Source organism: Heteronotia binoei, chromosome 14 (assembly GCF_032191835.1).
Source record: "Heteronotia binoei isolate CCM8104 ecotype False Entrance Well chromosome 14, APGP_CSIRO_Hbin_v1, whole genome shotgun sequence".
NCBI classification, from domain to species: domain Eukaryota; kingdom Metazoa; phylum Chordata; class Lepidosauria; order Squamata; family Gekkonidae; genus Heteronotia; species Heteronotia binoei.
This window is the reverse complement of record NC_083236.1, coordinates 3,756,416-3,766,287: the sequence shown is the minus strand read 5'-3', so window position 1 is coordinate 3,766,287 and position 9,872 is coordinate 3,756,416. Positions and strand designations below refer to the sequence as shown.

Sequence of the window (9,872 nt, the reverse complement as noted above, 5' to 3'; positions counted from 1 at the left end):
GGTATCGAACTCCTGGAGAGGAAGGCATTTCACTAGATAAATCACTTCTCATCTACTGCTAGCTGCCTCCAGCTAGTAATACAGGGGCAGTTTTATGCATGCACAACCTTAAGCAATATCAGTAAGTCTCAACCCAGTTATCCATTTGATCTTTCAAACCAAACGTTAAAAAACCCTTTCCCCCAAAAAGCAAGCAGCGATATTTTCTAACAGGGAGAACCCTTTTTTTTTTTGGGGGGGGGGGGGGGGCGCATCATCATGTATCTAGAAAACAAGTTAGACTGCAGATCACCACCATTCAGCTGGCTTGGCTTAGTGGTTTGCCTCTCACAACCAAACTTGCTGGTGTTATAAAATCTACTCAACTGAACTAAGGATATTAGATATCATTGGTGCTATTTCCTCAGCCAATGCCATAAGTCACTTTGCAAAATAACCCAGTTTTCTTTCTGGTAACACAAACTGCAAGAAGGCAGGCTGGACATTAGCTGCCTGCATTTGCATTACTAAATTCCACATACCCTAACTGTACAACTGAGGCAGACTATATGAACATTCCTTTTGGTCCAAGATTAAAATGACATCCTTTTCTTACATCTTGGACAGCAGGGAAGATTTAATTAGACGTGCTGCAAAGCAGAGTGTCAAACATCCAGGGATGGAACCAGCCCAACCAGGCACTCATCCAGCCTGCAAGCAACTGGCCATTACCTTTATTGCCAGATGACAGAGGCTGTGCATTGTGTCCCTGTATACTGCCCCAGTGTTAATGATTAATGGGCAAAGGAGATGGGAGGGTGGGCATCAGGCAGGTACTTGAAGGAAATATTGTAAGAGGGTTAATGTATTAAGCATTTTGGATTTGGAGTAAAAAATAATATCATCAATTGGCTTTGCCTGTGCAAGAGAAGGAAGGACCTGGCATTACATTTAGGGCACACATGGCCCGGCCGGACAAAAGTGACATTTATGTGCATTGACCTGGATAGCCCAGGCAAGCCTCATCTCATCAGATCTTGGAAGCTGGCAAATACCGAGAAGGGAGGCCTCCAACCAGGGCTGGGACGCAGAGGCAGGCAATATCAAGCCACCTCCCTGAAACACCCCAGCCCCACTAAGGGTCACCACAAGACACCATGACTTCCAGGAACACACACAAACTTTCTTTTTTTTAAAGCAACATTTATGTCAAATCCAGCCCTCATAACAAATGTTAAAGTATTCCAAGAATATAAAGCCATTGCTCAAAAGCCCTGACCGGGGTAGCCCAGGCTTGGCCGAGGTCAGTACTTGGATGGGAGTCCACCGAGGAAGTCCAGGCAGAGGCAGGCAAGGGCAAACCTCTTCATAAAGTCTCTTGCATAGAAAGCCTTACATGGGCACTGTAAGTCAGCTATGGCTTGATGGCACCAAACAAAATCCACAAACTGGCAGTGGTTTACTCCAGGCAAACCAGGATTCTAAAGTACAAATAAGCTAAGGTTTAGAATTCCTACCTTAGTGGAATAAACAAACTTCAGTTCGCCAAGGCACCTGAATTTGAGCATTGTGGCAAACTGGAATTTGATCAAAGCAGAAAAGATTTCCCACCAGCTCTGTGCATGAAGGCAGAAATGTGAGGAAAAGTTGCGCAGTCATGGTTCTGTGAAGTGGGAATGCAGTTTAACTGGTTACAATGAATGGCACCATCAGGCTCAGCACGGTCTCTAGGTCCCTTTCACTGCCACAGTTCTGTAGTTCTCAAATGACTTATCCTTAAGTGTAAAAGTCTGACAGGCAGCTCTTTAAGACAAGGCATATATTATTTCATGCTGGGCCCAGGGCTCTTCAGCAGCCATTGAAAGAAATACATAACACTCGGAACAGCTTTTTAAAATACATGTATCTGACAGCATAACACATAAATACAGACAGCTTTGCAGGACACAAGACGACGATTTCAGTGATGCTGCTTCTGCACAAACTGAAGACCACAATAACCACATGTTCCTGTTTTTGTGTCTTTATCCTGCAAAAGAGGAGGAAAAAAACAATAGTTACATAAAGCAATACTATCTACTAACTTTAGTGCAATTTCTTTTCAGTATATGAAACAAACCTGTTTGCATCCTGAAAACATGGACCTGCCCAGCATGATGACCTGCAGCCTGAGCCTCCCCACTTATATTCAAAAGTCTGGGCACTCCAGTGAACCTCACTTCCAGGTGTTCCCCTGAACACACTTAGGAAAAGGAAAGGAAAGGTCCCCTGTGCAAGTACTAGTCATTTCCGACTTTGGGGTGACACTGCTTTCACAATGTTTTCACGGCAGACTTTTTATGGGGTGGTTTGCCATTGCCTTCCCCAGTCATCTACACTTTCCCCCCAGCAAGCTGGGGACTCATTTTACCGACCTCAGAAGGATGGAAGGCTGAGTCAACCTGGAGCCGGACACCTGAAAACCAAGGAGCCACTCTAACTGTAAGGAAGTTCTTCCTAATGTTTAGACAAAATGTCTTTCCATTTAATTTCAATCCATTGGTTCTCAGTCAATATAATAATAGTAATAATAATAATATTTAACTTGTATCCCGCCCTCCCCGCCGAAGCAGGCTCAGGGCGGCTCACAACACAGGCACTTCAACACTTAAAACAAGACATATTATACATATTATAAATCAAACATTTGATAAACAGCTTCCATCTTTGCATAATGCCAGGAAGGCAGATGCAACAGGAAGAACTCTTCCCTCCTTGGCTATCAGGACTGCTGTAATAAGTTCCTTTTGATGAAGAATGAAAAACTCCCAATTCAAAAAATAAGGGGAAACCCCACCCTTCCTTGAAAACGCACATAAAGGAATCATTCTGCTTTATGGAAGTTCCCATTTTTTTAAAAAAAAATCGCCACTGCCAAAGTGAGCTGAGCCAACGATATATGCAGCTGCTGTTACTGAAGCACAGTTAAATCAACTGCCTTTTGCTAGCCTTACAAGCACTTCTACCAGTTTCATATTTTTCACCAAGCTGCTTCTCCTGCTCTCTGCCCATTATGAAGAAACCAATTAAACCCTACAGAACTGTCAAGACCTCAGATCACTATGATGCTTCCCTTCTTCCATGCCAGCCAGCTAACAAGTCATAAGCTATTAAAGCAATTTACCCAACACATGCCATCAAAAGATTCTAATTTATAGGTGAGCCGCTCTAACAAGTAATAATTAAAGGGAAACAATGAGCACCAAGACTGACATTAATGAAGACTGGGTGATATAATACGAAGTGAATACAAGAGAAGGAAGTAAACACATTCTCTATCTCTAAAACATTACTCTGAAGGGAATCATGATTAACTCAGTGTGATGTAGGGATTAGTGTTGGACTAGGATCCCCCACTCTGCCTTGAAAGCTCACTGGGTGACCTTGGGCCAGTCACACTCTCAGACTAAAATACCTCACAGGGCTGTTGTGAAAATGAAATGGAGAAAAATACTGTGAGCTACTTTCGGTCCCCATTTGGGAGAACAGTAGGGTACACATAAGGCATCTTTTTAACCCAACCTCTGTAATCCATCCAGCTCACCAACTGTGACTTGCAGCTTTTCACATGCTTCTCCTCTTCTCTTTACTGCTGCCAGCAAAAAGGTGTACTGAGCCCCATCCATACATGGCTGCTGGACTGCACTTCCTGGGTCATTAGATGGGGAGGCTTGACTAGAGCCACTATTGTCAAGTGTTCTCTTCATCCCCCACCCCCAAAAGGACATCAACTTAAATAATGTACAACTGTAAGGGGGGAAACAAAGCTGCATTACCAAGTTTATATACACTTTAGGATGTCCCAGAGCTCCACCACCACCATCACAAGCGATCACTCTGGTTTCAACTTCAGTCACAGGTTGCTCAGCAATTAAATCAATTGCAAAGTTTTCATTTACCTAAAATGATACAACAGAAAGATCTACAGTGCCTTCATCAGCAGTTCATTGCAGAGTAGTTTCAGCTGTCACAGCTGGTAAAGACTTCTGAGGCAAACCTGCATACACTAATATGGGCTGGGGTGGGAACTACCACTACCACATTTCCCAGTTAAGACTTATGTAAAGCTCTTAAGTTTCTGAAGCTTTATCTTATTCCCTACCCCGATGCGAATCATTTTTTGCTCACACTCATTGCTGCTAATAGAACAAAGCTGCTGTATCACTTGGATAAACTCTGATTGCATGAAAGAATAAACAGGCATAAAAGGAACCCTTCTTTACTCTGAGAAATCTAAAACACAAAACATAACATTGCAAAGCTGAAATGAACCTACCACTGCACAAAAGTCAACTGCTGTGGGAAATGGAGAGCAACACACACTATTAGCATGGTCTGATGAAGTGTGCTTGCAGCACATGGAAGCTTACGTTCTAAATAAAACTTCGTTGGTCTTAAAGGTGCACTTGACTCCTACTTTGTTCTATTAGCATAACAGGTGAGCCAGTTCAGAAGAGCTGAAAACACATGCTCACTAAGGGCAGAGGATTCAACACATACTGTATTTTTAAAGGGTCAAGGCTTCAAAACAATCCATTTTGCAGATTCCGTTTCAACAGAAGCAGACACTGAACAGAGGTAGAATACTTATGAACTTGAAGCCACAGACAAACTTAATGCCAGTGGAAAACAAGCTTTTAAAAAGATCTTCTAATACCCCTTGTCTCTTATAAAATAACTATAATCCAGATGCATACAACTGCATTTTTGAATACAGAAGTATACAGTGCAACTCAGTTAAATGTTTGGACTTAAATTGTTAGTGCAATAGGCTTGTAAATATTCCAATAGGGTCAAATTCAAGGGCTTCCACTTGAGGTCAATAATAAAAATCAGGCTTATGTACTTGTATGCTATCATCTTCTTGTGAAATAATGTATTGAAAGAGACCACAATGGCTCCGCTTAAATGTGATGTCCTGCAAGCAAGTATATTGATGTGGTGTCATGTGACCTGAGCCCTCAGCTGTATGAATGCAGCAGAAACATGCCAATGGAGCATCATTGATCCCTGGCACTTTAACACTGTACACATGGAAGAGTTAGTAACAGGATGACGGCTGACCAGATGAAGCTCACCAGATGATTTAAAGCTAGAGCTAAGCAGGTCCAAGTCTAGTCAGTGCCTGGATAGAAGATTTCCTGGAAATATTATATTCCAGGATGAGAAACCAGGCCAGATATAAGCAACAAACAAATAATGTTATCTTTATATGCCCACAGTCCAAATTCATTAATAGACCACTGAAATCAATGGACACCATCACTATCACAGAAAATAAAATCAAGGTAAACTCCCCCCCCCCAAATTTTTTTCTTTACCTCTTTCTGTCGCCCAACAAATCGAACCCGCCTGTAATCACCTTCTTCATAAACCTGGGGGGGCGGGGGGAGATAGAAGAAATACACGAGTCACTCAAGGAAAAGATCTTAAAATCTGACTTCAAGCAAAGCAGTGAGGAAAACTGGGGTAGGAAAAAGAAAGAAAGTATAGAAACAATGTTCTCCATGTATTTTGAGGTGCCATGAAAGAACAATGAGGAATTAAATATCGCAACACCTCCATGGCAAACAAATACACCTTATCTGTCAACAGGCAAATAGGAAAAATTAAAAGTTGAAAACAACAAACTTACTGGTGAACAATTATTTTGACTTTAATATATGGAAACAATAGTCATCTATCATATACCTCTAAAGACAAAATTTAGCAATGACCTATCTTTTTATGCAATCAGCAGAATTTCATCAATAATTCACTTTTTTTATGCAATCAGCAGAATTTCACCAATAATCCACTTTCAAAGCACTATATTTTAATCTGGGAAATGTGTGAACAAAAAGACATTGATTACTTAATTTTTCTAAGTACAATTAAAATTGCAATCCTAAATCAGTCAACAAGCAAGTCACATCAAACTCAGGATAACTGTTTAGGTTATGTCTCATTAGGGCAATCCTCTTCCCTATAATTTAGGCACCAATTAAAAGAAACAGTTATGTTATCACATTTTTTAAAAAAATACTGATTTAAAATATATTTATTTTAATTCTAGCAGTAAAGTCCATTGTAGGAAGAAATACAACAGGCCCTAGAAAAATATTGGAGAGAGGGGTGATGAATGTGTAAGTGGCAAGCAGATAGACAAACAGAATGAAAGAAAAAGTTCTTTATCTAATGAGAGTATTATTTAATAATAAAGTTCTTTATCTCCAATCCAATCCAATGAGAGATTTTCCTGTACCAAACCACTTCCATTATCTGGAAGTTTTATCAGATATCAGGCACAAGAGATACATTCTCAACATACAATCTCTGCTGTGAACTGCTCCGAATCACTGTTCACACTGTAACATATGCCCAGTGTACAGTAGGTTAAACTTGGGGCAAGTTACTTAAGGTAGGATACATGTAATAAGAATATTAGCAAAAACTTCCAACTGACTCCAGGAGCTTACCCTCAAAGAGATTACAAAAATCCACCAAAAGTGCCCCATTAGAGCATTTATTTATTTTATTGTAGGATTTCAGTCCCGCCATCAGATGCCATAAAATTGTTCCCCCTCCAAACTTTTTTCTGCAAACCCCAAATTCAAGAATCTCCTGGGATCGATCCATTTGGAGGAAGAGTGCAATCCGCATAGGACAAACTTTAAAAAAATGTCACAATCAGGACCAGTGTGCAGGATGAAATTAAACAATCATAAAGAGAAAACTACACAAATGTGCAAGGAAGGACAGAAAAAACAGCATTACTATGCAATTACACTAGGGCATTGGTGAAAATAACACCCCCCCCCCATTTTTTCAATTTAGTAGCACAGACCTAAAAAAGCTCTTGAGCTCCTGCCAAATGACTTCTCCCTCATACAAACTTCAGCCCTGTGCAAAGCATGGTGGAGTTGCAGCCAACTTTACATAGGGATGCATGCACACACACACTGCCAACCATCGCAAACTGTATGCCAATGTTAGTGGGTTCTACTGTGCATTATGTACACTCAACTTGTTCTCCCATATTACGAGTTTATGGAACTCTTTCCCATTTTTTACAGTGGTTGATAATACAGCAGAGAATCTCCTTGTGCCCTGAAAGCTTTTTCCCTCCATGTGTTCCTTCAACAACCTAATGCTAAAATGCATGCACAAAATAAGAACCTCAAGGATTATATAGAAAGCACTTACTGGACACTACTGCACAGCTGCAACAGGGCAACAACATAATTTTTAAAAACGTTGGACACCCACCCAACACTTCACAAGTAATGTTCCAACCCGATTTAGAAATGTGTTATTTTTTAAATTGCAGCTGCAGGATAAATACACTGGAGAATGGTGCATAAGGTGGGCACACAATGTGAAGTCAAAAGTAAAGGCTTACCGCTCTGAAAATCTGCAGGAAGATGTGTGCAGATGTCACAACATTGTAAAAGGATAAGAATTTCAACAGGTCATTGGAACATACCAAAGATTAACCGCAGAACAGAACGAGAGTCCAGCACACCTTAAACGCGTGGCAGGGAAGGAGCTCCCAAGAGTCGCTGCTCACGTCCTCAGCTCCTCCCCGGCCCAAACTGCGCTCGTCCTTAAGGCGCCGCTGGACTTCTTCTTACTGTGACCCCAACCCCGCTCCGCGGAAGACCACCCGCGGCACTGCGGCGACCCCCTTCCCGGCAGATCCGGCTCCCCGCCCCCCGCTCACCTGCCCGGTGTGAGTCACGGGCTCGCCACGGCCCGCCGTCTTCGCCGCGTAGCTTCGCGCGGCCACAAGGCGCACCGCGGCCCCCCGGCCGCATCTCAGCGCCCCCGTCAAGGGCAGGGCGGCCGCCGCCATCTTGAGCCTCCGCCGGAGCCGCCCCCAACCGCGCATGCGCGACCCGTGTAGGCCCCGCCCGCAAGCCCCGAGACGTCAGCACGTAAATGCGCGCCTGCGCTCTGGCGCTGTTGCCGGGAAGGCGGGCCAGTCGAAGAAGGCCGGGAGCGGTTCGCTTCTTTCTGCCGGAGCAGGCGAGGACGGGGCGGCCGGGGGGCCGAGGCGACGCCGGTGGGTCTCGGTTGCTTAGGCCGTTTTACGGGAGCCCCCGAATACGCATGCGCTTCGGCTCACGAGGAGCGGGCGCTCGGTTTGCGTCGGGCGCATGCGCAGTGCATGATCGTTCCCCTGAGACGCCGGCCCTTCCCCCGCTGAACGAGCTGCTAATGCGGGAGGCTGGAGGCAGCAGTGGGGATGTGCTTGCGGCCGGGTCAGAGGAATCGACGCGATGCATCACGTTCTTTGGATTGGCCCCGCAGTGTTTGTGACAAAGAGCAACAGATTGCTTTGCATGTCACAAAATATTTGACGGCAGTGATAACGAGAGAGACTTCTGCAGCCCGTCAGTATTTTAGTTGTGTTTTCTTTTTATGATATGGTTGCATGAACACTGACACAAGTAGTTGTAGTTAATTTGGATGAAGTGAGCCCTACTGGGCCCACTGGTGGTTATTCCTGGATAAGCCTGTGGGGAATTGTGTGTATAAGACTACGGACTTAACCTGCAGCTGCTACTAATGTTGTTTCTCTTTTTCTCTCCTCAGTGTGCAGCAATGGCCTCTCTGCTGCTGAGGAATGTCGTCTTGAGTTCGGCCCATTTCCTGAACCGTAGTGCGGCCTCTCGCTCGTTCTTCTCCTGGCTGCCTGGGCGTTTGCAGACTGTCAGTCCATGGGGAGCCTGTATTACTCCCAAGCTGCAAGCCACGGCTCTGCTGCCATTTCTCATGAGATGCCCTCTTCCCAGTCTGCAGCCTGTTGCAGGCCTGAAGAGCAAAGTGGTCCTCAGAAAGCGCTGCAAAGATTGCTTTTTTGTCCGCAGACGTGGGCGTTTGTATGTGTACTGTAAAACTCACCCAAGACACAAGCAGAGGAAGATGTAGCTCTTCAACCTGATGAGAGAGAGTCACAAGTGTGGCTGGCGAAGACAGCCACCGAACTGATCCTGTCTGCAAAAAGCTGATGATTTGCACAAAGTGCAGCTGTTAGAAATAAGGAGTTATTCAGGTTGGAGGCTCTACCTAGTTTTAGCAACCACTTCTGGCATATACTGTGCCAGCCATTATAGACTTAAAAGGGGGGAAAAATGCTGCTTTTTTAACAAATTATGTTCTGTCATTATTACATTTGATCTCTTTACAATGAATATTTTTGTCCAATGACACCAATAATATTTTCAATCTGAATATAATAGTTGATTTTGGGAGGATTTTTAGATAATGTCAAGATGGGTAGCCATGTTAATCTGTTTGTAGCAGTAGAAAAGAGCAAGAGTCCAGTAGCAGCTTAAAAACTGACAAAATTTGTGAGTCGCTGCTCACTTTTTCATGGACCTGAAGAACTGACCAGTGACTCACAGAAGCTCCTCCCCTTAGCCTTTAAGGTGCTACTGGATGCTGCTTTTTTACTGTTTTGGACAATGTGTATAAGAGCACAGTGTCAAAACAAAGAATGTGGTCCAGCAAAAGTTAAGTGCTCATAGGTTCCACTGAAAATATGGTAGTTAAGCATGTGAAATAAATGTTGTTGAAATAAATGATTCCTGCATTGTTCTCAGAATTATGACTTGCGTTGTTCTTTCTGTATCCTTTAGAGGTCTGTCTTGTCAAGCATGGTAAAATTCCAATGGTAATTAATGGTTTAGTGGCCCTCCATAAAGCTGGTCTGTGAAGTATCATGGAGGACTGAAGTAGTTTGACTCTGTGAAGTATCATGGAGGACTGAAGTAGTTTGACTCTGTTATTCTTACCCCTCCTCCCTTCCTGCTTATTGCTGTGAAGTAGAGTAGAAAGAAACGAAACCAACAAGATAAAAGAGTATTCGC

The 9,872-nt window shown here is 43.5% G+C and overlaps 1 protein-coding gene and 1 long non-coding RNA gene across 2 annotated transcripts; one reads left to right on the top strand and one right to left on the bottom strand.

Annotated features, from left to right (window-relative positions):
* Nucleotides 1-1,864: 1,864 nt before the first annotated feature.
* On the bottom strand, nt 1,865-7,878 carry NDUFS6 (NADH:ubiquinone oxidoreductase subunit S6). The gene is made up of 4 exons (XM_060253632.1): nt 7,721-7,878; nt 5,340-5,393; nt 3,795-3,917; nt 1,865-2,008 (listed from the first exon to the last, which is right to left on the bottom strand). Exons 1-4 carry the CDS (start codon nt 7,850-7,852, stop codon nt 1,940-1,942), a joined length of 378 nt encoding a protein of 125 aa, XP_060109615.1. The 5' UTR covers nt 7,853-7,878; the 3' UTR covers nt 1,865-1,939.
* An 86-nt stretch (nt 7,879-7,964) lies between these two features.
* Nucleotides 7,965-9,607, top strand: LOC132582156 (uncharacterized). The gene is made up of 2 exons (XR_009556175.1): nt 7,965-8,393; nt 8,596-9,607. It is a non-coding gene; the product is annotated as an uncharacterized LOC132582156 (long non-coding RNA).
* The last annotated feature ends 265 nt before the right edge of the window (nt 9,608-9,872 follow it).

Coding starts and splice junctions, on each gene's coding strand:
- NDUFS6 (XM_060253632.1), bottom strand. CDS start 7,852: ATGGCGGCGGCCGCCCTGCCCTTGACGGGGGCGCTGAGATGCGGCCGG. Junction 3,918..5,339: donor TTGTTGGGCGACAGAAAGAG/GTAAAGAAAAAA, acceptor GTATCATTTTAG/GTAAATGAAAACTTTGCAAT. Junction 2,009..3,794: donor CTAAAGTGTATATAAACTTG/GTAATGCAGCTT, acceptor CCTCTTTTGCAG/GATAAAGACACAAAAACAGG.